The sequence below is a fragment of the Vulpes lagopus genome, chromosome 1, assembly GCF_018345385.1.
Source record: "Vulpes lagopus strain Blue_001 chromosome 1, ASM1834538v1, whole genome shotgun sequence".
Taxonomy (NCBI): domain Eukaryota; kingdom Metazoa; phylum Chordata; class Mammalia; order Carnivora; family Canidae; genus Vulpes; species Vulpes lagopus.
In genome coordinates this window covers 143960858-143988744 of record NC_054824.1, presented here as the reverse complement: position 1 = coordinate 143988744, position 27887 = coordinate 143960858, and the positions used below count along the sequence as shown (strand labels likewise).

The following is a 27887-nucleotide window of genomic DNA, read 5'->3' as shown; positions in this document are numbered from 1 at the left end:
GGGGGGATGTAGCCTCCGGAGGGGGCCCGACCCCCGCGCTCCATGTGCTCTGTGCCCCAAATACCTCCCCGCGCCAGACATTCCTGCCCTCGTCCTCCTTGCACCCCCATCACGCCCCCACACAGACGGCCCGTGGTCACAGCAGAGCCTGCCGCCCCCCAGCGTCGCTCGGGGGCCCCCAAATACCATTCTGTTGCCCCACCTAGTCCCTGCCTGCTAAATGAGTCATTAACCTGACCCATTTCCTTCCCACATTCCGCTGTCCTCTCCCACATACCTCGGCGCCCCTACCACGTACCTCAGGGCCCCACCCACCGAGCGCCGGCTCCCTGGGACCCCCCCCCCACGCGCCCCGGGGTCCCCTATCGCCGACAGGCCCTCCGTGGACTGAACCGCGCGTCCCTGCGTTCTGCGGACGAGCCCCTGACCTGCGCGCCGGGGTCCCCGTCTCCCCGACCTCCCGCCTCGGCCCCTCCCGCCGCGCTCTAGCACGCTGCTTTCTCCCGAGACCCCGGCGTCCCCGGTTCCCGCGCGCACGGCTGCCAGGCTCCCGGGGGCCGCCAGGGGGCAGGAGAGCCCGGCCCGCCGCTGACGGAGGATCCGACAGGAAAGACCCCGGGGTCCCGCGGAGCGTGAAGGGGTTCTTCCCCCGCCCCCGCCTCCAGAGAAGCTGAGGCGGGAACGCGGGCTGCTGCAGGGGCGGGGACTGTGGTTTTCGGGGGACCTGCGTGAGGAACGGGACAGGGAGCGGCTGGGACTGGCCGAGGAGCAGAGATTCCGGGAAGTGGCGGGGGGAGGGGGTTCACGAGTGGCACCCGGTCCACCCTTTTTCGAGCCGTCTCGCTCCTCCCCAGCCCCCGCAGGGCGGCTTCCAGGGACCCGGTGAAAATGAGGCAGTGGGGTGAGGGACCTAAGGGTGGGCTTCCTCGGCCTGCTGTCCGGGACTGACGTAGCCCATTCCTCTGTTCCTTTTCTCACCCTGATTGTCACCCTGAGGCTAAACGGGGAGCCCGGGAGACCCAGGTCCTGGACTCCCCCCACTCCTCCACTGCCTTCTGCAGCCAGGGAGTGGTTGGTAGAAGGAGTAGACCATTTGGAGAACAAACAGGTTGTCAGAGGGTTGAGTGATGGGAGCCCAGGTACCCTCCAGGAGGGCCCAGGAATGGTTGGGGAGGAGGAGGAAGAAGTCGGAGGTAAGGAAAGGGGGAAGGGGCGGAGTTTTGTTACCTGTCACCTGCTCGCACGGAGTCTAGGGCGGGCTGGGGACCGGTATAAAGCAGCAGGCGCCTGTGATCGCTCCACCTCACACGCAGCGCCTTCCTGAAACTGTTCCACCTCCTCCCACCCAGTTCACCACCACCATGATTCCAAGCTTCCAGGCCCCTTTCTTCTTCCTGCTCCTGGTAACCCGAGAGCTTACAGGTGAGGGGCACAAGATGGGGGCTGCCTTGCTCATGGGGTCTTCCCAGCCATTCTGTGGGTTTTCTTTCCTAGCAGATTGCACCCCCAGAGGCAGAACTTGCAGACAGGGGTGACCCAGTCTGTGCCGGAATAGAGAGAGGCTAAGGACAGACGGGAGAGTCAGCCCCTCAGGAGAGCTGGCGCCAGGACCTTACAGTGACCTGGAGAGAAGTCTGGGGAGGTGGTGGGAGTCGGGAGAGGTAAATATTAGGATTGGAGAAATGGACAGCTAGGGTCAGAGGATGTGGGAAGAGAGAGGGAGACTAACAGGAAGGAGGAAGAGGGCCCTGTCTCAGGCTCCATAATCACCCCAGCACAGCATGGCACCCCATCCTTGACCAGCGGCCCAGCCTCAAGCTCGACCTCCACCTTGAGAAAGCATGGCTCCTCATCCTTGACCAGCAGCCCAGCCTCAAGCTCAGCCACCAGCCTGGGAAAACACAGCTCCTCATCCTTGACCAGCAGCCCTGTCTCAGGCTCGATAATCACCCCAGCACAGCATGGCACCTCATCCCCGACCAGCAGCCCAGCCTCAAGCTCGACCTCCACCTTGAGAAAGCATAGCTCCTCATCCTTGACCAGCAGCCCAGCCTCAAACTCAAACACCAGCCTGGGAAAAAACAGCTCCTCATCCTTGACCAGCAGCCCTGTCTCAGGCTCGATAATCACCCCAGCACAGCATGGCACCTCATCCCCAACCAGCAGCCCAGCCTCAAGCTCGACCTCCACCTTGAGAAAGCATAGCTCCTCATCCTTGACCAGCAGCCCAGCCTCAAACTCAAACACCAGCCTGGGAAAACACAGCTCCTCATCCTTGACCAGCAGCCCTGTCTCAGGCTCGATAATCACCCCAGCACAGCATGGCACCTCATCCCCGACCAGCAGCCCAGCCTCAAGCTCGACCTCCACCTTGAGAAAGCATAGCTCCTCATCCTTGACCAGCAGCCCAGCCTCAAACTCAAACACCAGCCTGGGAAAACACAGCTCCTCATCCTTGACCAGCAGCCCTGTCTCAGGCTCGATAATCACCCCAGCACAGCATGGCACCTCATCCCCGACCAGCGGCCCAGCCTCAAGCTTGACCTCCACCTTGAGAAAGCATAGCTCCTCATCCTTGACCAGCAGCCCAGCCTCAAACTCAAACACCAGCCTGGGAAAAAACAGCTCCTCATCCTTGACCAGCAGCCCTGTCTCAGGCTCGATAATCACCCCAGCACAGCATGGCACCTTATCCCCAACCAGCGGCCCAGCCTCAAGCTTGACCTCCACCTTGAGAAAGCATAGCTCCTCATCCTTGACCAGCAGCCCAGCCTCAAGCTCAAACACCAGCCTGGGAAAAAACAGCTCCTCATCCTTGACCAGCAGCCCTGTCTCAGGCTCGATAATCACCCCAGCACAGCATGGCACCTCATCCCCGACCAGCGGCCCAGCCTCAAGCTTGACCTCCACCTTGAGAAAGCATAGCTCCTCATCCTTGACCAGCAGCCCAGCCTCAAGCTCCACCTCCTCATCCCCTACCGGCAGCCCTGTCTCAGGCTCCACCACCACCCCAGCACAGCATGGCACCTCATCCTCCACCACCAGCCTAGCCTCAAGCTCCACCTCCACCTTGGGAAAACTCAGCTCCTCATCCCCGCCCGGCAGCCCTGTCTCAGGCTTGACTGCCACCCCAGCACAGCATGGCACCTCATCCTTCACCACCAGCCCAGTCTCATACTCCACTTCCACCTTGGGAAAACTCAGTGCCTCATCCTGGGCCAGCAGCCACACCACCAGGACTACCGCCAGCACCACTAACCATAGCATGGAACCTCCCATCTCCTCCAATCATAGCACTTTTCCCCAGTCTATTAGGATCTCCTTCTTCTTTCTGTCCTTTTCCATTTTGAACCTCCAGTTTAATTCTTTTCTGGAAAATCCCAGCAGCAACTACTACCAGGAGCTGCAGAAGAACATTTCTGAATTGGTGAGTAGGTGTCTTTATTCTTTTGTGCTCCATGCTCCCCCCACAGCAGCCTCCAAACTGCCTGGATTGTTTGCCTCAAGCCTTAGTCCTTCCATTCTCACCCCAGTTTTTGCAGATTTATGGACAGGAAGATTTCCTGGGCCTCTGTAACATCAGATTCAGGTAGGGGGTTCTAGGTGTGGAACCTGTGTGGGGGAGGGGCAGGTTGCCTTGGTTGGGGGAGTCTCTGCGCCTGAAGGTGGGACTTATGGTTGAGTCACCGCTTTCCCTGTGAGCAGACCAGGATCTGTGGTGGTAGAATCAACTCTGGCCTTCCGAAATGGTGCCACTGATGCCAACAAGGTGAAGACACAGTTTGAAGACAGCAAAGAAGGAGCCAGATATAACCTGAACATCTCGAGTATTAGTGGTGAGGCCACCTTTCCCAGCTGTGGCCCAGCACCATGTCTCTGTTTCTGTCTCCGGGGGCCCCTCTGTCCAGCACCTGGGTTCCTACTGTCCCCCAGGGTGTTAGTATAGGGAAGGTAACTCCTTTGGAAGAATATTCTGACCCCTACTTTTCCTTTTAGTGCGAGATGCGTCCTTCCCTTCCTCTGCCCCGTTCGAGTCTGGGGTTCCTGGCTGGGGCATTGCCCTGCTGGTGCTGGTCTGTGTTCTGGTTGCACTCGCCATCATCTATTTTGTTGCCCTGGTAAGTGTTAGGTCTCCAGCCCTGGCCAGAAGCCCCCCTGCTAGAAGGAACTCCATGGCCTCCCATAACACCCTGTTTCTCCCAGACTGTGTGCCAGTGCCGCCGAAAGAACTGTGGGCAGCTGGACATCTTTCCAACCCGAGACGCCTACCATCCTATGAGCGAGTACCCCACCTACCACACCCATGGGCGCTATGTGCCCCCTGGCAGTAATAGACACAGCCCCTATGAGGAGGTGAGGAGGGCCCCGCAGGTGGAGGGAGGCAGAGGTTTGGGCTGCGCCGGGCTTCTGAAAATGCTCAGAGAAGGTAGAATAGGAGAGGGGCACCAAGTAAGTGGTGGTGGCGGCGGTGGTGGTGGCAGCCCTCGGAGGCAGGAGGGCCTTCGAGGGGTGAGGTGGAACAGCGGGGGAGGGGAGGAGACCTTGGGAGGAAGGGGATCTCAAAAGAGAGTGTCCCCATGACCAGCAGTTCCAAAGCAGCATTCCCCGCTCCGCTGAACTGGCAGCACAAGCTGCTCCCTGGGACCCAGGATGAAAGGGATGTGACGCCATCCATGCAGGACTCACCAAGGAATGAGCACCTGTGCCCCTATTCATTTAGCTCCTAGGAGCAGAGGGTGGATTTAGAAAGTCTGGCAGGAATAGAGGGGGTCTCGGATGTGGGGGAGAAGTATAACCCATCCAGGTGAGCCTGGGTGCCAAGGGGTTTTCAGGAGTCTGGAGGAAGCGAGGACCCCTCCTCCTTGTTTCTCACCTGGCCTTTCTCTCCAGGACCTAGTCAATAATTACTTGGGCCACCTGAGCAACACTCCAGGTCGGGGGAGGGGAGTCTCCTTCTCTTGAGCCTGTTTTCCTTTGCTCAGAGACTTCCTTCTCCCAGTCTTACAGAGGCAGATACTCCTGCTTGGGCTAGAGGAGCGCAATGGAAGGAGAAAGGGGCAGTAGGGGAGGGCGAGGGGGCTGCTGAGAGCCGAGGGGGGCAGTGAAGGGGACCAGAGGGAGGAGGAGTGGCCCTGCGCCCTGTTTACAGTCACCTGGCTGCTGCTAGTGCCCAGCAGGTGCTCTCCCAATTAACCCTTTGAGAGTTAGACTCTCGGACCTATTACCCCCCCCCCCCCCATGGTGTGATCCGGGAGCCACTTCCTCCCAGGAAACCCACAGCTTCTCAGCCCATGTCTCCTCCCTCCACCCAGGTTTCTGCAGGCAATGGGGGCAGCAGCCTCTCTTACATGAACCCGAACCCAGCAGCCACTTCTGCCAACTTGTAGGAGCACATTGCCTGCCCAGCGTCCAGATGACAATGCCACTTGCCTCCCCCAGGCCCCCACCAGAGTCCTCTCCTCTCAACTGTGTTCTGGGCTGGTGAACTAGGGGGTTCAGGTGGGCTGTTCACAGACCCCACCATGTCCCCTAACCCATGTCAGCCCTGCTGAAGCCCATCCGAGCCCCTTGGGGACAGGGGCTCCCAGGAGGACTGACCCAGAAAGCTCCAGGTTGGAAGTACAAACCAGACCATGGCTGAATAAAATGGGGACCTCATCTGTGCTGACTGCCAACTTTGGATCTGTCATCTGTGACCCATAGGTGAGGGGCAGGCTGGGGGGGGGCGTTGGAAGGGGTCTTTGCAGGAGTTGGGGGCAGGGAAAGAAGGCAAGGAATAGGCTTTGTCTGGAAAGCAGGAGACGTGGAGAGATGACATTGGGGCACGGGTCACCTCTTTGCATCCCTGGTGGCACACAAGGAAGGAGGAAACGAAACTGAGTTGGCTTGGAGGCCAGCATGACCCGAAGTCAGTGTGACCCAGCTCCACCTGCACCCCTGGCTCTCCCCTCTCCTCAGGCTGGGGGCTGGTGGCAGCCACGCCCTTGCCTCCCCTTGGCCCAGTGCCCATAGGCGGCTCTATTCTTAGCTGCCAGGGTGTGAAGTAAGTCTGTGGGCAGCGATAACACAGGCAGAGTCAACATAGAGTCAACAGGCCACGATAAGCACAGCATTAGATCCGGACGCTGACGCCAGTCCTGGCCCCCTCCCTGGCCAGCAGGGTCTGCTCTAGGCACCTTGGGAATGGGGAAGTGGTTCTGGTTCCCTGACCCTTTGGGCCCAGGCACGGTGCCTGCCCCCCTCACCACATGCCCTGGGGGCCTTGGCCCTGGCATGGCCTTCAGCCACCAGCACAATGCACCCCCTGAAGGCCACTGTCGCCTGGAGCCTGAGCCAGAACGTGTGGCTGGAGGAGGGTTGGGAGCACCTGGCTTGGGATCTCCTTCCCTTGGGCATCAGATCCCCTGAGCACCCCTGCTCTGAGCAGTAGCCGAGCTCCCTGGATCCTTCCCACCTGTCACACCCAGCGCAGAAATGAAAAGGGATGGTCAGGCTCAGGGAAGGCAGAGATGTGCCTGGCAACGTCATTTATTGTTTATAAACCATGAAAATAACAGCTGTTGCTTGGCACAGGCCTGGCAGCACCCACTGCAGGGGGCAGCAGGGAGCCCCAAAGGCCTTGCCTAGCCGAACCCACTGGGGACACCCAACTTCAGCTGGGGCCCCAAGGGAGACTTGGCACGTTGGCATGGGTGTGGGACAGGGTGAAGCATGCAAGAGAGAGGAGAGATACAGGCATGCGGCTGAGGGACATGGGACCCGGACAACTCAAGCAGGATGACAGGGCCCCCATCCTCTCACCAGGGAGTGCCTGCCTGCCCCGAGGCTGGAGCTCAGCATCCATGGGGCAGGGAGCTGGGCAGGGCCAAGGGCAGGGCGCAGAGCTGGGGGCCATGCCCAGTGTTCCAGATGCCTTCCCTCCCAGTCAGCCTGGGGAGGGGTACAGGACAAGGATGGGGCAGGGGCTCTCTCCATGAATTGGGTAAGATGCCATGGGGAGGGTGTGGGGCAGAGACTTGGTGGGGGCTGGAGCCTGGCTTAACAGGCAATGGAGAGAATGGGGGACATCTAGAAGGGTGAGCAGGGGAGAGTCCCTTGGTCAAGAGAAGGCCCCAGGAATACACAGACATAGGGAAAGGGACAGGACGACATGGCAGGAAGAGTTTGGGGAGAAGCTGCCGGAGGAATAACCCAGCTCCAGCAGGCCTGGGGACCAGGGCCCAGGAGGGGCCAGAAAGGGTCAGTCCAGCTTGGCAAAGCCCCCAATGGTGACCTTCCTCTCAGGCTTAGTGCCCACGGGTTCCTGAAGCTGCACTGCACCACCCCCAATGAAGCAGAAGGCAGGGCACACAGGCCCTGAACAGTCCAGAGGGCACTCCAAGAGCCCGCGGAAGGACACAGCATCCAGGAAGGAGACACGGCCCCGCTCATAGTCCAGGCAGATGCCCAGGCGGGGTGGCAGGGGCACAGTGCAGCTGGCGGCAGGGCCATCCCGCCCTGTCAGCCCTGCATTTGAGCTGGCCCCAGACCCCAGCAGGATCTTGCCCATGCCGATGGTCAGGAAAGCGAAGGGCGGGGACGCCTCCACTGTGGCATCCTCGGCACCACTGTCATGCCCACTGTCCGGATCGTACCTGCAGAAGTGGAGTTGGGTAGGAGAGTGTTGGGGGTGAGGGGTGTGGCACTCCGGGTGGGTGGGTGGGGGCAGAGGCCTGAGCCCATGAGGATGGAATGTCAGGGAGCAAGTGGTTGAAAGGATCCATTTGGGGTACTGAGAGGATGTGTCGCAGGCACAGCAATGAAAATGTGGGGCTGCAGGTGTGAGTCCAGTGGGAGAGGGGTATTGAAAGCAGGCACACTGGCAGGGAGGTGGCGGAGAAGGAGGGATCAGCTGGGGATCAAGTGTCCCAGGGAGATAGGAGATGAGCAAGTGGCAAGGAGAACCCTGTGCGGACATGGGGACATCGTGCTGGTGAGGCCCTCAAGGAACATTCAAGGATGAGGGTTTCGTCACTGAGGGGCTGGAAAAAGAAGGTAGTCAGGGAGGTGGGTGTTCGGAGGGAGGTGGGATGGAGGGGGCTGGGGGCACCACAGGGTTGGGGGGACTGATGTTGGCAGGAGAGTACTGCAGAGAAATGGGGTGTTTAGAGATTGCTAAGGGAGTGCTGGGAGGAAGGGTTTGGGGAAGTGCATGTATTAGGGGGTGTTAAACAGGTGTTGGCAAGAGAGGAGATGGAGGTGGACATTTTTAGGGAAGGATCTCAGGATGTTGAGAACAGACATGGTGAAGGAGGAGAGAGGGTTTCGTGGAGAAAATGCATTGGAACAGGGTGTTGGGAGGCGCAGAGGTTCGGAGAGATGGTGTGGTGGTCCTGAGGACAGATGGAGCAAGTGGATGGCCCCCTCTCCCAGCCATACGCTCCTTCTTGGAAAACCAATTCTCCAAGCCCTTCCCCTAAGCCCCCGCCTGCCCCGGCCACAGGCCCCAGCCTGGCATCCATGCTCCTAGAGTGCCCCACTGCCCCCCAAGCCCGTGGGAGCTCCCCTCACCACCCCCATCCCATCCTCAGCTCCCCCACCTGGGCCCCCATGCCACCCCCCCCCAAGAGGCCTGACCTGGGGCTGATCACATCGGGGGCACCCTGGAAGCTTTCTTGAAGCTTGCTCTCCAGGCCGACGCCCACCTTGACCAAGTAGGAAGCCGGGTCCACGGCACAGGCCCAGTAGCTGCGTCCTTGGGTCACAGCCACATCGCCCAGGACCACGTCCACGCTCAGGTGGCAGCCAGTGAGCAGCCGCTCCGCAGCCAGCAGCAGTGGCAGCCCCGGCACACTCCGCACTGCTCGCTGGTCCTTGCTGATGGCCAGCCGCTCCCGGCTTGTCCCCCAGCGGCCGTCGAGGAAGAAGTGCAGGACTGCAGTCGGGGAGGGTAACAAAGGAGAGACGTCAGGGGATGAACACTGGCCTCAACACCGGCTAGGGAGGCCGTGGAGGCCGTGAGGTGTCAGCAAAGGACACTGGAAGATTGTGGAACGTGAAACATGTTGCCAGGGATGGGTAGGGGCTCCAGGGACCACGGCCTACAGAATCGCAATGGAGGACATAGGGAGAAAAGAAGGGCATCCCAAATGGGCCCAGGATCCCAGGAAGAGTTTTAGTGGTGGGCCCAGACACTGGTTCTCCAGACCTAGAGGACTTGCAGGGCTTCCTCCCACCCCTCTCTGATGGCTGGCCCCCCAGAGAGTCCCCACTGCTGTTCTGTTCCAGCTGGTGCTATGCCCCCTACCTCCAACCTACACCTTGCAGCACACCCCCCAGCTGGGCCCCCCTGGAGAGCTGCCATCATGGAGTTCTTAGTGGGAGCTGGGAACTCACCTGGCTTCAGTCTCACAGACACTGTCACTGTCCCTACAGAAGAGGGCCTGGGAGTTCAGTGGGGGCACACGACTCGCCTAGGGCCACGTCTGGCAAGAGGCAGAGTGGGGATGTGAACCCAGGCAGCCTAGCCCCAGGGTCTGGGAGCGCATCCCACTGTTGTCTGTCCAGTGCCTGCCCAGCACCAGCTGTCAGTAGGGCTTGTGGGTCCCCACACACCCTGCACCCTGGAGGTGCCACACGGTGCCCCCCATCTGCCCACTCACCAGGTGCTGGGGGTGTGTGTAGGTGCACATCTTCACTGTACTCGCCGTAGCCAGCTTTGTTGCAGCCGCGGACACGCAGCACGTACACAGAGCCTGTGTCAGGGTTCTCGAGCAGGGCACTGGTGCCCCTCACCTCTTCCCGCCGCTGCCAGCGGGCGGGGCCTGGCTGGGCAGGCACATCGGTACGCCGGAACTCGATGGTGTAGTGCCAGGCAGGTGGCGAGTGGGGGGGCAGCCGCCAGCACAGGAATATCTGGTCGTAGGCAAAGGTGCGCTGGGTGTCAATGACGGGAGCCTCGGGCACTGTTGGGAGAGACAGCTGGGGTCAGTCGGGGCCTGGTCATGGGCCTGGCATGGAGGGCAGGCAGGAAAGGGGAAAGCAGCGGGGGCCGGGGGGGTGAGTGTGGGTGAGAGGGGGCTGGAGGTGAGGCCACCTGGGTGCCTGGCAGGGAGGGGTAGGGCAGAGCCCAAAGGAGCAGGGGAGAGGTGTGTTGGCGTGCACTTGCAGGGGGCAGGAGGCCTCGTGCGGGTCCTGGACTGCCCTTTGCCCAGCTCCGGCCTTGGGGCAGTTGCTTCCCATTTCTGGGTCTCAGTTTCCTCCTCTGTCAAAAATGGTCTTAGACCAGATGGGGACCCTTCTTTCTACGACCTTTTAAATTCTATGAATAACAAGGAGCCATGGAGAAAGGCAGGCAGAGGCCACTGGGACCCAGGAAAAAGGGCACTGGACAGGAAGGAGGGGTGGAATTGGAGGGAGACAGATGTGAGAGTCAGCAAGGCAGAGAAGGGGACAGCAAAGGGCAAGCATCAGCTTGACAATGGCAGGAGACAAAGGTCAAGGGAAAGAGAAGTAAAGTCCAGAGGGCAAGGATCCCAAGGACAGGGATGAAGGCAGGGATGAGGCAGGAGCCTAGGGCAGGCAGAGAGAGACAAAGGGGACTAGGGCAGGGGGGTGGGGAGAGGACCAAGAGTCTGGTGAGGGCAAGACAGAGAAGGAAGCAATGAGTGGGTGGCCGAGCTGAGTGGGGGCGGCAGGGCAGGGCCCCCGGGGCAGGGCCGCTGACTTGCCTGGGGTGCTCCGGAGCAGAGTCCGCGGTGGCCACAGCCTACAAACAAAGAGAGGGAGAAGCAGCGCTGAGCGCGGTGGGACAGTGTGGCCGGGTGGGTGAGGTGGGAGGGGCAGCTGACCAGGCTGGGCAGGAGGCCAGGGAGGTCCCCGGTGGGCACTGCCCCCCGGGCCCGCTGCTGGGAAAGAAGGGAGGAAGGCTCTAATTGGGCGCGGGGCCACCCCGGCCACCTCCTCACCTTGTAGGAAGTTAAGCTCTGTCAGCAGCTTCATCTCACGCCCTACGTCCAACTGACAATGGCGGAAGGAGGAGCTGGCAGCTGGCCGGAACGTCTGGAGGGCCTCCGTGGCCCGGGCAATCCTGGGATGTGGGCAGGCAAGGGTCAGGCACTGCTGTGTGGGCAGCTGTCCTGCCCCGTGATTCTGCCTCGCCCATCCCTAGAGCTTTGGCACTTGCTTAGGTCACTTCCTTGTCCCTTCAGGCCAGCTGGATATCAGCTTGGCTGGACAAACCCCCTCAGGGCTCATCTCTCCATTGGGCAGCACTCTGGAGGCCGTCTTCCACAGTGGCTGCACCCATGATGCCCCTGCCCCTAGGAGCCTGTGCCCTTGTGCTGTGCCCGTGTACCTGTTGTGCAGCTGCTTGGCTGCTTGCACAAAGCAGGGTTGGTCTGTCTCCTTAAGAACCTCCTGGGCATAGCCCACCAGACCTGAGCCATCCAGTAGGCTCCGGTGCTCCTGGATCTGGGCGCTCAGACGGGCCAGCCGCTCCTGCTGGCATTCCTCAATGGCCTGGAGTAGTGATGCCCGCTTCTCCTCCAGAACAGCCCCCAGTCCCCGAACCAGCTGGGACACCTCCTCCTTGGCCTGCTGACCACTCACCTGCCCAAAGAGCAACACTCACTACCTTCTTGAAGGCAGCACCTGTGCCAGCCTATGCCAGCCTCCTGGGGCACTGCAGCACAGCTAGGATGACGAAGGCCCCAGGCAAATCCTACCCACCCATTCCAGGCTCACGGCCCTATTGCAACAGCACCTGCACACCCAGATGGGCTCAGCTCCTGAGACTTTGTGCCAACCTTCCTGGATGCCCACACCATAATCCTGACCCTATAAGGAGTCCCCCAAATAAAAAAGACTATGACTGCACTAATGTCCACTTGGACTGCACTAATGTTTACTGGCCTCCGGGCCACCCTTATTGTCTGTCCCCAGGTCAGTTTACTCAAGTGACCCGGCAGCAGGTATCAGAGACCATAGCCTTACCCTAGCTCCAGGGACATGTACCATCCTCAACAGGCAGCAGAGCCTGAGGGCATCTGAGCTATGTCCCTAGGGCTCCCTAAACTATCCTTGCCCTGGGTGATAGCCACCCCGTCCCCACTGTAGCCCCAGGTACAGCCTGGCCTGGGGCACTGTTGTTCCTGCTAGCCTGGTTGAACCAGACACATCCGTGGACCACACGTGGGCTCCCTGAGCTTTCGACCAGGGGATTGGGCCATGCCTATCTGCAGGCCCACCTCCGTGCCCTCCCTCACCTCAGTGTGCCTCACGGTCTCCTCCAGCTCACAGATCTGGGTCTGTACTGTGTCCTGGTTTCCCAGGATGTATGTCAGGCTCTTTGTCAGCTTGTCCTGAGGGGGAAGAAAGAGGTGGGCATCATGCCTCACTTGGCAGAAGCCAGCACACTGGCAGGAGGCGGTGTGAGAGGGTATGCGTGTGGCTTAGCACCAAGGTTGAGTAAGGCAGGGTCCTCACCTTGAGGGCCTGGTAGGCACTCAGCACTGGCGTGATCTTGTGTCCGCCGTGGGTGCGCCTCACCCGGCAGAGCTGGCACACCAGCCGCTGGCATGTCTTGCAGTAATGGGTCACCTCTTCCTTGTGGTCTGGGCACATCAGGCCCTAGGGACAGAGAGACCAACGACATGATCAGCCAAGGGTGAGTTTAAGGCAGCTGACCTAACACAGAAGCAGTATGGAGCCCTGCCTCCACCAGCTGCTGGAGCCGGCAGAGGAGAGAGGGGAGTGGGGAGAGGGGCCGGGGTGCCCTGCAGCGCCACCTACTGGTGGCAAAGGCTCGGAAGGGAGCCCAGCCGGCACCCTCCCTTCGTCTACACGGACATGTGTCCTAAGGGCAATAATAATAATTAATCTCTGCCTCATGGCTAATAATTAACCTTGTCCATCTTGCTCCCTGCCCATCCCCATTGCCTAGAATAGCGCCAGGCACACGGTGCTTGATAAATATTTGCTCGCTGAATGAATGAATGCAGCCAGACCTTTGTTGACGGGGAGCTTTCACCAACTACCTCATGTGATCCTGTCCACAAACCCCAAGGTATGGGTATTGCAGGGCAGATTTTATCATTCTCATTCCACACACAGAAGATTGGGGCTCCAAGATGTTTAAAGATTTATCCAGTCCCTCTCTTTTGTCACAGAAGAAGGAGCCTGGCCAAGGCAAACCTCTGCCCACCTCCCCTCAGAAGCCCACAGCGCCGGGCGCCCACCCACCCAACACTGCCAGGTCCCTCTCCTAGCGGGCTCACCTTGGGGCGGAAGGAGAGGGTGGGCAGGGTGGGCTCGTGCTGGGCCTTCTGGGTGCCCCAGGGGTGGAAGAGCTTGAAACACTCGTTGCAGAAGGTGGCCCGGCACTCGGTGCAGCCCTTGGTGGCCTCTAGCGGTGGGGGCTTGCACAGCTGGCACAGGATGGCACCACCCACACTCACACTCTGGCGGTACCGCTCCACCACACGCTCAAGGGTCAGGTTCCGGAACAGCCCTGCCAGGCCCCGCTCCCCCAGTTCCACATCACCCTGGCAGGCTGGGCACGGGAACATGATCACCTGGGGGTGCAGAGCACCTCGCTTGCGCCCGGGATACGTCCCAAAGCCTGTGGAAGAGCCAGAGAGGTAGGGAGGGAGGAGTTACAGCTGGCTGAGAATGGGGAAAGTCTGTTCAATTAAAAAAATAATTTTTATTGTGCCAGAGCTCAGCTCCCATTAGAGCCTGCATGAGCGGTATCTTCACCCTCTGCACAGTGCCAGACCCTTCCAGCTTCCTGATGTACATCCCAGCATCCCCATCCCCACCCCCACCCCACAGGACCCAGCCCCACCTGACTTAAGCAGCCGATCCAAGCGGTCAGGCTTGGGGAGAGTTCTGCGGGAGAGGCGGGGACTTCGGGTGGAAGGGGTGGAGGCAGGAGAGGTGGGCTCAGAGCTGGGGTCCCCACAATGGCCTATATAGCCTTGCTGGCCCAGCACCTCCCGGGCACAGGCCTGGCACACGTTGTGAGTACAGGGCAGCACCAGTGGCTGCTTGTACATCTCTTGACACACTGGGCACAGAAGCTCCTTTTCCATGTTCTTCATGCTTGTCTGTGGAGGGAGCAGGAGTTGGGTCAGAGCATGGACACCTGGGCATATCTCAGCAAGCCTTTCAGCTGCCCTTAGAAGCCCAAAGGTTGTCAGGAAGGGGCAGAACAAGCTATCTGGGGCTTTTCCCCAGCCACGAGCCTGGGCCGGGCTCACAGACCTTCCCAGCACCGGCTCCTGCCCGTCTTCCTCCGGCAGACAGCAGACAGCTAAAGCCTACGGAGGGGCGGTTGGAGCTCCGGGTGGGAGCACCTGCCTCCCCCAGCATCAAGCCCCACCCCTTTCACTGGGCCTGCAGCCCCTCTCACCTGGCCACGGCCCCCATCCCCCCACCTCTGGGCCGCCGGCTTCTCTCAAGGACACCGCCCATTCTGCAGCTTGATGCAGACCCCCGCCCCCTTCTCTGGCAACCCCTCTCCCCAGCGTGACTCCTCCCTAGAGCCAGGCGCCGCACGCTCTCCATCCTGCTGCTCACCGCGTCCATCATCCTGCCGCGGCTCTGCCTGCAGCCGCCCCAGCCTCCATTCCCCATCCTTCACCTCCCCAGCCGTCTTCTCGGGTCCCCAACACTAACCCATTCCCTTTGCCCTCCACCCGCACCATCCGGCCCTCCCGCTCCTTCCCCCGGCGCAACCAGACTCGTCACAAGCCCCTTCCCAATCTTGAGGGAAACAAGCGCCCGCCTACTTGCCCCCTCCCCACCGGAAGTACCCCTCCCTTTTTTGGTGGAGGGGGTCCTCAAGCTATGCCCCACCCCCACACCTCACCTTGGTCCCTCTCTTCGCAGCCATCCCGGTCAGGGGCGCAGCTGACACAAAGGAGGGAGGCACAGGCAGGGAGGGGGAAGGAAGTGGTGGGGGGGAGCAGGGTTGGCACCGCCCCTGGGAGAGCCGGGCACGGGTTGCCATGACAACCGCGGGCTCAGAGGCAGCCCCGAGTGGGGGCGCGGTGGGGTGGGGTCTCGCGGAAGGGTCCAAATTTGGAACTGCACCCTGGGGCGGCTCCTTCAGCGCCCCTCACCTAGCCTCAGTTTTCTTGGAAACAGTCCAAGCTCACGCATGCCCCCTCCTCATAGCATAGCCCGTTGGCCCTACAGCCCCAGCCTTGGTGCACTGCTGGCGGCTACCCCGGCCCACCCGCCGCATCCGGGTAGCTCCGGGTTCCTTAAACCCCAGCAGATGGACGCTTACACGGCACTCACCCCTGGGCTGCCCCCAGGATTACCCTCTCCAGTCTGCACCCCGACCCTCCCGGTGCTTTCTGCCATCCCCAGCCCCCTGGCTACATCCCAGCGACCTGCCTCATCTCCACCTGCCGAGGTCCCGGCCTGTCCCAGACCCCTATGCTCCCCCTCCCCTTCCCCTCGACCCCACCTTAACTCACACTGATGCGGACCAGTGCATCCATGATGGAAGTGAAGGTCTGCATATCCTCACCCTCAGCCATGGCCCTACCATGCCCACCCGCCCCCGGGTGCCCGATCCCGGCTGCGGCTGCGAACCCCGGGCTTGATGCAGGAGCCTGGTGGGGGTGTGGGGAGGGGTGGGGGTGAGATGTCACTGCGCATGCTCCAGGGACAGCTTCGAACAGCGCCCGTCGAGGTGGGAGGTGGGCAGTAGTTCTCCCCACGTGGTCTTTTGGAGACGGCGGGGGGGGGGGGGGGTTGGGTGACATGGAATGGTATTTGAGGGGGGGAGCCATTTCCTATGTTCGCACTCTTCATTGGCTCCCTAATCTTACTTACATACAGCGGGAGGATAGTTTCGGAGCAAGAGGACCGGAGGACTCAATTTTGGTTTGGGCAAGAGCCCACGGGAGATGCCAAGGCAACGAACGCGGGGGAGGGAGGTGTGAGGAACGGGCACTAGAGATGACATAAATGCAAGAAAGACAGGAGTGGGCTAGAGGCCATGGGCCCTGAACCCAGCGTCTTGCGCGGAAGGCAGCCGACACTCAGGGTGCGGGGAAGGGCAGGGGACCAGGGCGGTGGCCAAGGCTGCTCCTGGACGCGATACCTCCTCCATGCCGGCAGGGGCGCTGCGTCCAGGCGCCTAGAGGGAGTGCGGGCAGGACCTAGGGGCCCGCGAGTCCGCGAGCGGGGCTGACGCATGCGCACGGACGGCCGCCGCGGTTCGGTGCCTCTCTTTCTTTCCTGAAGTGCCTTCTGGGCCTGGGGGCAGCGTGCGATGGGTAACAGGACTGGCGGGGTTCCCCTACGGACCGGCGGGACGGGGCGGGGGCGCACCGGCTGCCCCGGTCCTCTGCCCGCAGAGCTGACGTGTCCCGGGCCGCGGGGGCCGGGAACGCCGTGGGGGGAGGGTCGCAGCGGGGGTGCGCAACCCCGAGGGGCGGCAGGGAGGGCCCGACCCGACCCTGCGCCTCTGATGCTCTCCTCCTCTCCAGCCGTGGGCACGGGCACCTCGCTGGCGCTCTCGTCCCTGCTGTCCCTGCTGCTCTTCGCCGGGATGCAGATGTACAGCCGCCAGCTGGCCTCCACCGAGTGGCTTACCATCCAGGGCGGCCTGCTGGGCTCCGGCCTGTTCGTCTTCTCGCTCACCGTATCCTTCCAGGGCTGCTGGAGGTGGGAGGGTGGGGGGCGCTGTTCCGCCTCGTCGCTTCGCTCCACCTGCCCTTAACTCCCTCCACCAGGCCTTCAATAATCTGGAGAATCTGGTTTTTGGCAAAGGATTCCAAGCAAAGATCTTCCCTGAGAGTAAGTGCAAACGAGAGTCGAGTAACCTCCCCCAACACAATGCTGACTTCCCAGGTGCTTGGGTGGTAAAGTTTGTTCAAAAGAAGGAAATAGAAAAAAAAAAAAAGAAGAAGAAGAAGGAGGAAATACTTCCTAAGAGCGGCCGGAGGTGGGTGCCACCCTTGAATCCAGCGCCTCTCTGAGCGCTTGGACTCGGGCCTGAAAGCAGGAAGCCCAGTTCTCAGGGGCTTCTGAGGACACTGGGCACCTGCATGCTTGCTTTGCATAGTCTTCGGGGGAGGTGGAGGTGGGGGTGGAAACAGGACCAAGTTTACTGAGGGGTTCTGATGGGAAGTTGAATAAGCGGCAATGGGTTCTGTTTATTTGAGATAATGGTGAGGAGCTTCCCTAGTAGATACACCAGATTTCTGGTCGGCAGGAATCCTGACCAAGTTAGAATTATTGTTAGATTATTTTTTTGAAAGGATACTTGTTATTGCTCATGTAATGGAGAATTGATGATTTAGTTATTTATACAGAATTAAGTTCATAAAGCAATTGGGGTATCACCTTAGGATCACCTAAGGAATGTCATGAACTTGAAAGTGGCAGCCAATGCCGCCTCTGAGGAGCCTTCATCTGCTAGAACGCAAACCTGCCGCATAGCTCTCGTGTCATTGTGCTCCTCTGGGTGGTGGCTCTCCACCTAGCCCAGTTGCAGCCTTCCAGAGCTCCTTCGGTCCAGCAGCCTCTAGACTTCTGAGATGTTGTTTCCATGTGTATCGTCTTCCTGTGTTTCTGAAAGAAACCTTTGTTGTGGGGCAAGGTTCTTGACCCCCTTCTCCCACCCTGGCCTCCCCAGCTGGGCAGGTGGTGTCTGCCCTGCTGGCTAGCTTGCCACTTTCTCTCCAGTCTTATGCTAGATAGCCCAAGACCCTTTCCTGCCTCCATGGACACATGCATCCAGATACCCGGCCCTCCAATGGTGTCCAGGGAGTGAGGCCCTCAACTTCCACCACTGGCCAGCCAGTTTAATGAATTGATCCTTAGTGGCTGGCTTTTGTTGGAAAGGCCTACTTCCAATGGGAGCAAAACTTGCCCTTCACATTCTGTATCACTTTTCCTTTTCCTTTACATTAGAAGAAGGCCAGGATAGGGAAGTGATGGGACAGAGCTGGTAACAAGCACATGTCTCTTCTCTGTTTCCTGGGCATCATTAAACGTGTCTGATATCGTCCTGCTGATGTTGTGCCTTACTCCTCCAAGCAGATCCCCCAAGATTCAGAGGGCCCCAGATTTCTCCTAGACTCCACATATGAATGCCTGGTGTTTCCAATTCTGACCACCACCCTCCTTGTCCCCTCTTGCCTTCTCAGTTCTTCTTTGCCTCCTTTTGGCTCTCTTTGCATCTGGCCTCATCCATCGAGTGTGCGTCACCACTTGGTAAGTGCCTCACAGCTGCATAAGGGGTGCAGCATCCTGTCCTTTGGTGCTGGATCCTCCAGTAATTTCAGACCTTCCCTGTCCCTCCCTCCCCCTTTGCCCTCCCTCCTTTCCCCTTCCCCATTTTCCTAAGGCTGCTGCTGCTGCTGTTGACCCTAGGAGGCACCAGGCTGGGAGCATACACACTGATGCCGCAGTCTTTTTATCTTTTCCCTGTAGCTTTATCTTCTCCATGGTTGGCCTGTATTACATCAACAAGATCTCCTCTACTCTGTACCAGGCAGCAACTCCAGTTCTCACACCAGCCAAGGTCACGGGGAAAGGCAAAAAGAGAAATTGACCCTGACTGTCCAATAAAGTTGATTCTTTGTAGCTCTGTGAGTTGTGATATTCTGTGGCTTCTTCTGCCAAGGCCTGCATGGGTATGCAGAATATTACTTATGGCAGATGGATACCTACTGTTTGCAGACCTTGGGGATGTGGGGCTTACCTTCCTCCAGGGTTCGTCTCTTAACAAATATTTATTGATTGTCGTCAGTGCTGTGAGTGCTTGTGTGAAAGTTTCATGGAAGAGAAGTGCGTGAGTGACCTGCCGTCTTGACCTTTTGGGCAAGGGGTTGAGGCTGTAATGCAGGAAGCCTTCTATGCCCATCAGAACCAGAATAGAATAAGGAACAGAAGAATAAGGAAGAAAAGGCACCCTCACCCCTCCAGTTCCCCCATGGAGTTCATTTACACCCCTGGGGACTTTGTTACTCTGAGCAAACAAGCCTCCTGCCCCTTTTCCAAGTCCTTGGGAGGGAATTCCCCACTGATGTTCCCTTCTGGACCCATTTGTTCAACTCCAACTCGGACACATGCCTGTGTTCAGAAAGACTCCAAGGTTGGTCACTGCCCCATCGTCTTTGTTCTGGAGTCTTCATTTCTCTTCTCTGTTTTACAGACAAGAGATTAGGAAATTGTTATGTTTTTGGGTTTTTTTTTTATTTTAATTTTTTTTTTTTTTAAGATTTTGATAATTCATGAGAGACACTGAGACATAGGCAGAGGGAGGAGAAGCAGGCTCCATGCAGGAGCCTGATGTGGGGCTCGATCCTGGAACTCCAGGATCATGTCCTGAGCCGAAGGCAGATACTCAACCGCTGAGCCACCCAGGTGCCCTGGAACTTGCTGTGTTTTAGCAGAGTATATAAAATGATAGGAACAGGCACCTGGGTGGCTCAGTGGTTGAGCATCTGCCTTTGGCTCAGGCCATGATCCTGGGGTCCTAGAATCAAGTCCTGCATCGGGCTCCCCATAGGGAGCCTACTTCTCCCTCTGCCTATGTCTCTGCCTCTCTGTGTGTGTCTCTCATGAATAAATAAATAAAATATTAAAATGAGATAAAACGGTAAGGACAAGGCCATCAACCTTGGAGCCATCCTTGATAGGAATGAAGGATATGGTTTCTCAGGTCCTACTCTGCTCTGCCCTGAGAAGATCCTCTCTGTCCAGAGTACCTGTCCCTTGAGGGCATCTAGGCACCTTCCCTCCGGCTGGATTGTGTGAGATTTAGCGTGTGCACAGTGCCTTGGTGAGCATTGTATTCTGCACAGTGCTTTGTAACGGGCAGTAAAGACAGGTGGGTTGGTTGAAAGAACCAGCCTTTCTAGTCACAAAATAATGTACATAGGATGTGTTTAAGTAGAGATGACGTCCCAATGGAGATAAGTGAGTTGAAAGAGTTCTGGTCAAGAATTTGAGTCCCTTTGAGTAGAGGCCCTAGGTTGGTTGAGTACTGTGCAGTGTGCCCAGGATGCCTGCAGAGGGCGCCACGAGCTCGCATCTCCTGCATACCTGCACCACTGCAGTCAAGCTGGCTCTGAAGGCTAGGGAGAGTGGAGACTGGGGCTCAACCTGGCTAAGCCCTGAAGGACTTGCCTCTGAGGGCTGAAGTCTGAATCAAATGTTACTGGGAGTGGAGACAGAGTTAAAGGGACACCAGAGGTCTGTCCGGGCCCCCTGCCCCCCCTCATCCCCTGGAGATGGAGGTCTAAGCTCTACCTAGTGATAGGGTGTTGTGAGATGGGGGACCCTCTGGGGGAGGATAACAGGTTGTCCAAAATGGGCCCTGGATCTAAGGGGAGGCTATTTGGCTTTAGGGCTCCCTCTGTAAAACCCTAACTTCCCAACTGAGGTGAGAGCTGTGGGCAGAGGGCCAGGTCCCAGCCTAAGGGAGCACAGGCACCTGGGGTTCTGGCCACCTGAGGACACCCTGGCTTCCAAGAGGAGAGTTTGGGTGGGGCCAGGCTAGGAAGGGTGGGGAGGAGTCGGAGAGCAGGTGCCAGGGCCATACCCAATGATCTGAGCACCTGCTGTCACCCACTGTGTAGGCACCAGGGACAGTGAGTGGCTCAGGGATAATGACCCCTTCTTCAGGGAACAGGTGCATTTACAAGACAGATTGGTGCCAACCTCAGCTCTCCACCCAGCCTATCTCTGGGGTACCTAGTTGCAGGCTGCCTGACTTAACCTACCAATTAACTCTGGCAGGGGTATCCTACCCACTAATAACCATCATTAAGTGAGGGGGCGTGAGGCCGTCATGGCTTCTGAGGGCCTGAAGATGGGGAGGGCAAAGGTGCTAACCTCTTGGCCCCTGTACTCCTGGACTCCACTTCACGCCAGCGGCTGGAGGCCTCGGGGAGAGAGGCAGTGAGCCCCTGGGGGACAGAGGGAAGCCAGATGTTTCCTCCTGCTCTCTCACACGTGGCCCTGACACCCTCCCACCCGTCAGCACCGCCACCAGCTCCGGAAACAGGAGTCAATAATACAGGGGGAGGGGGCCTTGGATGTGTGGGAGGCAGGGGAGGGCGCTCCAGCAGCTCCTGGCTCTGGGAAGCACAGGCTGTGGAGCCAGAGGTGAGGCCATTGGAGAGGAGGGCAGTGGGAAGGTGAGGTGAGAGAGCTCCCTAACCCCAGGCTAGACTCCTCCCAGGCTGGCACCAGAGGGAAGGGACACCACAGGGTGTAACAAGGGTGGGGGGCGCCCAGGACGGGCAGGGAGTGAGCGAGTCTGCGCCAGGCCTTGGCTCCAGCCTTTTCCGGTCCTTATTGTCCTCGGTGAGAACAGGACATGGTTAGGTTCCCACTGCCCTGGCCCCCCAGCACTGCTCCCCAGGGGCTCAGGAAGGATGTTGGGAAACTAGAGAGCCAAAGACTGGTAGAGACAGAGATGCCGAGAGACACAAAGGGGAAAGGTTCAGTCAAAAGCCAGCATTGAAGTTCTTTGTGAGCAGAAAAGGCCGTGGGCGCTGTGGGAACTTTAAAAGAATAGGAAGCCCAAGGCCCTGCCCCTCAGAGGCCTCGAGCTGGACTCCTTCTGGACTTAGGGTCAGTCACAGAGCCGCCTCCTAAGCAAACAATGGGTAGAACCCCTGTGCAGGCACAGTTGATGGCACCTGATTGCTCTGTTTCAGGTAGCTTTATTTGCCTCTCTCCCAGCAGAGGGGAAGCTCCCCACACCCTACCTCCTGCCCCCAGGCTTGGGCTGAGAGTGAGCTGGCCCCTCAGAGGTTGTGCTGGAAATACTGTTTGCTCGGGTTCCTAGGGAGACAGACAGGGAAGCCGCTGCAGGCCCCAGAGTGATGGGGAGTGCCTCACCTGGAGTGATGTGGAGTGCCTCACCTGGAATGATGGGCAAAAGCCTGGTGGGGAGGCCCCAGAGCCAGCTGTCCCTCTCCTGGCCTTGCCACCAAGGGCTTGGGAGGGCTTGGGAAGGCTTGGGCGGGCGTCCTCCTCTCCAACTCACTCTCCTGGAGCTGGGCCCTCAGTGCTCGACCACCATGCCTGGGACTCAGATCCCTTGTGTCTGTCTGTGCCCCAGATGTGCCTCAAGATAAAGAAAAATGGACGGGACACCTGGGTGGCTCAGCGGTTGAGTGTCTGCCTTCTGCTCAGGGCAAGATCCCAGAGTCCCAGAATCGAGTCCTGTATCAGGCTCCCTGCATAGAGCCTACTTCTGTCTCTGCCTCTCTCTGTGTCTCTCATGAATAAGTAAATAAGATATTAAAAAAAAAAAGAAAGAAAAATGGAAACATGTTTTTAGTTCTACTTTTAACAAATGAACGCTTTTTTTTTTTTTTAAGATTTTATTTATTTATGCATGAGAGACACACACACACACAGAGACAGAGATACAGGCAGAGGGAGAAGCAGGCTTCATCCAGGGAGCCCGACGTGGGACTCGATCCCGGGTCCCCGGGATCACACTCTGGGCTGAAGGTGGCACTAAACCACTGAGCCACCTGGGCTGCCCACATGAACACTTTTTAACACAAAATTGCAATATATTATAATCATGCTAGTAACAAGATCATTAACAAGATTTTTAGAAAATTTTCCTTCATGGCCCTATTTCATAATACAAAGTCCTGTGATAATGGGCATCCCAGCTTCATTGTACAAGTCTCTCTACTTCTGTATAATTTGGAAATTCTGTGATAGTAGATGGGGTCACTTGTGTGGTGTGTTCCCTCTCTTGGTTCTGTCAGAGGCAGTGGGGGGATGGCTGCACTTGGGGTGTGTTTGAGGCCCTGGCTGCTCAGACCCCAGGCCTGTGAGTAGCTCTTCTCTGAGAACTAGACACTAAAATAAATAAATAAATAATAAAATAAAATAAAATAAAATAAAATAAAATAAAATAAAAAAATAAAAAAAGAACTAGACGCTTAACCACCGAGCTACCTAGGCGTTCCTGGGTGTAGAGATTATTTAAAAATTAAAAAAAGGGATCCCTGGGTGGCGCAACGGTTTGGCGCCTGCCTTTGGCCCAGGGCGCGATCCTGGAGACCCGGGATCGAATCCCACGTCGGGCTCCCGCTGCATGGAGCCTGCTTCTCCCTCTGCCTGTGTCTCTACTTCTCTCTCTCTCACTGTGTGCCTATCATAAATAAATAAAATTAAAAAAAAATTAAAAAAAAAACCCACAAAAACAAAACCAATTTGATAAGCGAAGGCAGGGCTGCAGCTGAACTTCAGACCCACTGGTGCCACAACGTTGCTGAGCTGATGCGGTTCCCACACAGGCTCTGGTCCCACCTCCTTCCCACCTCCCAGCCTGGCCTCTGCAGCCTCTGCAGCCTCCACAGCCTCCACAGCTCCTTGAGGTCTGGACACTGGCCTCCACTGGCATTCAGGTTTCCATGCAGCCGCCTCTCTAAGAGTGACCTTCCTGACCACGCTGTGTGACACAGTGCCCTCTGTCACCCTCCTGCCCCTTCCCTGGCTCTCATTCTCTTCCCAGGGCTGCTCATTACTTGATTCATTAAATATTTATTTGTTTCTTGTCTGTCTCCCACCACTTACTTCACTGAAGCAGGAAATTTATCTGTTTTCACTGAATGCTTCATTGAAAGCAGGGAATTTGTCTGGTTTGTTCACCGGAATACGACTTGAGAGGTACTTGATACACATTTGTTAAATATGCTCAAACTTCTTGCAGTGACACACCATTGTCACGTTTTTTTTTTGTTTTTTGTTTTCCATTGTCATGTTTTGAGCTCTTCACCATCCTCTCTGCTTCAGTTCCAAATTGTTGAATCCCCAGAATCAACCAAGGACTTCCGTCTGCTGCCAGCCCCAAGGCCTGGGGCCTCCTCCCTCAGGCTAGCACCTTCTCCAGCTGACCATCTTCTCTGGGAAATCCTGCTGCACCCAGCCCCTCCTCAGAGCAGAAGCGCCGTCTCCGATCTACCCTGTCCCCTCACCCTGCAGGTGATATTGGGTGTGTTGTTGTTAATTATATGTGTGTCTGTCCTGTTGCCTCTGCGGATGGTGGGGGCCCCTTAGGACAGGGATGGAGGCAACACAACCTGACTAACTAGGACCTTCCCCAAGGACCCAGTAATCACCTTGGTACCCGTGGGCACCCGGAAAGCTTAGGTGGGTGCCTGACAGCAGACACAGGCACACCCAGCGTCACCACTGACCTCAGGAGCCAACAACCTACAACACACACAGATACTCTTTTTTTTAAGATTTTATTTTTATTTATTCATGAGAGACACAGAGAAGCAGAGACAGGCAGAGGGAGAAGCAGGTTCCCCTGCAGGGAGCCCAAAGCAGGACTCGATCCCAGGACCCCAGGATCATGACCTGAGCCAAAGGCAGATGCTCAACGACTGAGCCACCCAGGTGCCACCCACCCCACACAGATACTCTTAAGGGCCCTCTAGTTGCCTGGCCCTGGCCTGCTTTTCCAGCCTCCTCTTTAGCTACTCTCCCCACCCCCAAAGCCATCGGCTCATCTGTCCCAGAGTCAGCCATGGATGTTAATTACTCCCTGAGAACTCTCTTGCATCTGCACCTTTGTGGAGGGTCCCAGGGCCCTGCATCCCCCCCCTCCCCTACCTGAACAGCTTTCATGCCTCGTTCCAGCATCAGGGAGGCTTCAGGGCATCTGTGGAGCCTGGCCCCAGAAGCCAAGCCCTCATCCATGCCATGTCTGGTTTTGCCCATCCACCTGTCTTCAATGCCCTGTTGAATGAGGCCACCCAGGTCTGGATTTTCTTTCTCTGACACCAAAGCTTGCAAAAGCTGAAATCCCCCCACCTCCAAACAGGAGCAGAGCCACCCATAGAAGTAATTTATCCCAGAAGATGCTAGGTAGGCTGGGAAGGTGATGATAACTATTCGTAACTAGAGGGACCAACGCCCAGTGCATGCTTACCACGGGCTGCACATTGTTGTAAGCATCATACCTACATTCTCTCCTTCCGTCTCTATGGCAACCTGGGGGGAGGACCAATGACTGGCTCCAGTATTTAGATGGGGAAATTGAGGCTCAGGAAGGTTATGTTATTTGCCCAAGATCATACAGCTAAGGAATAGTAAGAGCAGGGACCCAACCTCGGGATAACAAGGCTCTAAAATCCCCCAATTTTTATTTTTATTTTTATTTTTTTTAAAGTTCTTTTTTTTTTTATTTTTATTTATGATAGTCACAGAGAGAGAGAGAGAGAGAGAGAGAGAGAGAGAGAGAGAGGCAGAGACACAGGCAGAGGGAGAAGCAGGCTCCATGCACCGGGAGCCCGATGTGGGATTCGATCCCGGGTCTCCAGGATCACGCCCTGGGCCAAAGGCAGGCACCAAACCGCTGCGCCACCCAGGGACCCCTCCCCCAATTTTTAAAAAAAGATTTTATTTATTTATTCATGAGAGACAGAGACAGAGAGAGAGAGAGGGAGGCAGAGACACAGGCAGAGGGAGAAGCAGGCTCCATGCAGGGAGCCCGACGTGGGACTCGATCCCAAGTCTCCAGGATCACATCCTGGGCTGAAGGCAGGTGCTAAACTGCTGAGCCACCCAGGGACCCCCCCAAACTTTTTTTTAATAGTCTCCACACCCAGCTTGGGGCTTGAATTTATGACCCTGAGATCAGGATCTGAACTGAGATCAAGAGTCAGATGCTTAACCGACTGAGCCACCCAGGTGCCCCTAAAATCCCAAACTTTTTTTAAAAAAGATTTTATTGATTTATTCATGAGAGACACAGAGAGAGGCAGAGACATAGACATAGGGAGAATCAGGCTCTACACAGAGAGCCCAATGTGGGACTCGATCCCTGGACCAGGATCACACCCTGAGCTGAAGGCAGACGCTCAACTGCTGAGCCACCCAGGCGTCCCTAAAACCCCAAACTTTTAACCCCCAAGCTGTACTGCCTCTCATGCTCTGCTGTAATCATGTGTAGCATGTCCTGTGGCAGCAGGAGAGTGATGGCCTGCACAAAGACAGAAGAGAAAGGGGTTGGATCATATGAACCTACTGGCTTTTGCCCAGCCCTATCCAAGGTTGAGGATGCTGTGTCCAGCAGATGAGAGTCTCTGGAGTAGTTCTATTTCATGGGACCAGGAGAGCTGGGTCGGTCTCCCTGGAGAACATCAGAGATTAACCTGTCCTTCCCTCTATCCCTCATTTTGCATTTAGGGAAGCCCTGCTGATTTGCCACACTGTCCTTGGTCCTGGAGCTACAATGTCCCTGGGCAGGCCACGCAGGGAAATAAAAACACTGCAGATCATCATGGTTAGTGCTACCTATTAAGATAGTCTGGGAGCTCAGAGAAGCAAGATGGTGGCCATCCCTGCAACTTTGGAGAACATGAAGTTTGAGTGGAACATAGAGAAATATGTACCCACATTTTCTTATGGCATATTTACGGTCTCACTTTTCACATTAAGTTTTCTGCGGTTTTGTGGGGGGTTTTGTGTGTGTGTGTGTGCGTGTGTGTGTGTTTTTAAGATTTTATTTGTTTATTCATGAGAGACACAGGAGAGAAAGGCAGAGACACAGGCAGGGGGAGAAGCAGGCTCCATGCAGGAAGCCCAAGGCGGGACTTCATCCCCAGACTTCAGGATCATGCCCTGAGCTGAAGGCAGATGCTCAACCACTGAGCCACCCAGGAGTCCCTGCAAATGCTTTTTAAATCATCCATCTTCTCTTATTTGCTTGAGTTGCCATCTCTATCATATGGTAAATTGGTATTTTTTTATTTTTGTTTTATTTTTTAAAAAATATTTTATTTATTCATTCATGAGAGACACACACAAACAGAGAGAGAGGGAGGCAGAGAAACAGGCAGAGGAAGAAGCAGGCTCCGTGCAGCAAGCCTGATGCTGGACTTATTCTGGGACTCCAGGATCACACCCTGGGCTGAAGGCAGGCACTTTAACTGTTGAGCCACTCAGGTGTCCCGGTATTTTTTTTTTTCTAAATATTTTATTTATTTTTTTTTTTATTTATTTATTTATTTATTTATTTATTTATTTATTTATGAGAGACACAGAGAGAGAGGCAGGCGAGACATAGGCAGAGGGAGAAGCAGGCTTCATGCAGGGAGCCTGATGTGGGACTCGATCCTGGGTCTCCAGGATCACGCCCCAGGCCAAAGGCAGACGCTCAGCTGCTGAGTCATCCAGGTGTCCCCGGTATGTTTTTTTAAAGATTTTTTAAATTCATTTTTTCAGGAGAGACAGAGAGACAGAGACACAGGCAGAGGGAGAAGCAGGCTCCATGCAGGGAGCCCGATGTGGGACCCGATCCCCCAACCCCGGGATCACATCCAGAGCCAAAGGCAGACGTTCAACTGCTGAGCCACCCAGGCATCCCAAAATTGGTATAATTTTAATCTATTTCCTTAGTTTTTATTCTGTTTCATTGATCTAGGGAGAGAAGTGCTATACTGGAATGGCAGCGTTTGCAAGCTCAGAAGTCACAGTTTGTGAGGTTTGCCAGTGCTCTCATTCGTGAAGTGGAGACAATAGTACCTGCGTCGTATGGTGGCTGTGGAAGATTGAATGAGATAATGCACAGAAAGTGCTCATTGAATCAGTGAATGTCAACTGCCATGATGATCCCTCCCTGCCCCGTTCAGGACCAAGTACCAGGATGGGGAGGGTGAAATCATTAAGCACTGAGCTTCAAGTTGGATGGCACAGCTCTGCTGCTCACTATCTGCAGGACCTTGGGCAAGTTACTTACCATTTACCATCTGTTGTAGCTTCCTCATTTATACATGGCAATATAAAAGTACCTACTGCAGCATGCTGTGAAAATTAAACATGACAATGTTTAGGGCACGACACATCACAGCCCTTCAATGAAGGGCTGATTATTATTATGTTATAAT

At 56.8% G+C, this 27887-nt stretch overlaps 3 protein-coding genes across 5 annotated transcripts; 2 read left to right on the top strand and 1 right to left on the bottom strand.

Annotated features, from left to right (window-relative positions):
* The first annotated feature begins 639 nt into the window (after positions 1-639).
* Positions 640-5675, top strand: MUC1 (mucin 1, cell surface associated). The gene is made up of 7 exons (XM_041761064.1): positions 640-1422; positions 1776-3427; positions 3534-3589; positions 3706-3836; positions 3997-4118; positions 4204-4353; positions 5313-5675. Exons 1-7 carry the CDS (start codon positions 1362-1364, stop codon positions 5385-5387), a joined length of 2247 nt encoding a protein of 748 aa, XP_041616998.1. The 5' UTR covers positions 640-1361; the 3' UTR covers positions 5388-5675.
* Positions 5676-6512: 837 nt separating this feature from the next.
* TRIM46 (tripartite motif containing 46) lies at positions 6513-15596 on the bottom strand. 3 transcript variants are annotated; one of them, XM_041771389.1, is made up of 10 exons: positions 15468-15596; positions 13826-14087; positions 13257-13600; positions 12466-12609; positions 12246-12341; positions 11336-11589; positions 10947-11068; positions 9642-9944; positions 8617-8914; positions 6513-7634 (listed from the first exon to the last, which is right to left on the bottom strand). In XM_041771389.1, the coding sequence occupies exons 1-10, from the start codon at positions 15528-15530 to the stop codon at positions 7241-7243; spliced, it is 2280 nt and encodes a 759-aa protein (XP_041627323.1). In that variant the 5' UTR covers positions 15531-15596; the 3' UTR covers positions 6513-7240. The 3 variants fall into 3 exon arrangements, with proteins under 3 accessions (XP_041627323.1, XP_041627408.1, XP_041627488.1); XM_041771474.1 differs by lacking the exon at positions 15468-15596 and adding an exon at positions 14852-14894; XM_041771554.1 differs by lacking the exons at positions 13826-14087; positions 15468-15596 and adding an exon at positions 14852-14887.
* A 540-nt stretch (positions 15597-16136) lies between these two features.
* Positions 16137-18591, top strand: KRTCAP2 (keratinocyte associated protein 2). The gene is made up of 5 exons (XM_041762381.1): positions 16137-16274; positions 16488-16642; positions 16734-16797; positions 18153-18219; positions 18439-18591. The coding sequence occupies exons 1-5, from the start codon at positions 16271-16273 to the stop codon at positions 18557-18559; spliced, it is 411 nt and encodes a 136-aa protein (XP_041618315.1). The 5' UTR covers positions 16137-16270; the 3' UTR covers positions 18560-18591.
* The last annotated feature ends 9296 nt before the right edge of the window (positions 18592-27887 follow it).

What these genes read in the sequence shown, in the direction of transcription:
- MUC1 (XM_041761064.1), top strand. Translation starts at nt 1,362, where the DNA reads ATGATTCCAAGCTTCCAGGCCCCTTTCTTCTTCCTGCTCCTGGTAACC. An exon ending in AGAAGAACATTTCTGAATTG is followed by an intron (nt 3,428 to 3,533) that starts GTGAGTAGGTGT and finishes TTCTCACCCCAG; the next exon opens with TTTTTGCAGATTTATGGACA. An exon ending in CTCTGTAACATCAGATTCAG is followed by an intron (nt 3,590 to 3,705) that starts GTAGGGGGTTCT and finishes CCCTGTGAGCAG; the next exon opens with ACCAGGATCTGTGGTGGTAG.
- TRIM46 (XM_041771389.1), bottom strand. Translation starts at nt 15,530, where the DNA reads ATGGCTGAGGGTGAGGATATGCAGACCTTCACTTCCATCATGGATGCA. An exon ending in ATGCACTGGTCCGCATCAGT is followed by an intron (nt 14,088 to 15,467) that starts GTGAGTTAAGGT and finishes CTCCCTCCACAG; the next exon opens with ACAAGCATGAAGAACATGGA. An exon ending in AGACCGTGAGGCACACTGAG is followed by an intron (nt 11,590 to 12,245) that starts GTGAGGGAGGGC and finishes CTCTTTGGGCAG; the next exon opens with GTGAGTGGTCAGCAGGCCAA.
- KRTCAP2 (XM_041762381.1), top strand. An exon ending in TGTTCGTCTTCTCGCTCACC is followed by an intron (nt 16,643 to 16,733) that starts GTATCCTTCCAG and finishes TCCCTCCACCAG; the next exon opens with GCCTTCAATAATCTGGAGAA. An exon ending in AGCAAAGATCTTCCCTGAGA is followed by an intron (nt 16,798 to 18,152) that starts GTAAGTGCAAAC and finishes TTGCCTTCTCAG; the next exon opens with TTCTTCTTTGCCTCCTTTTG.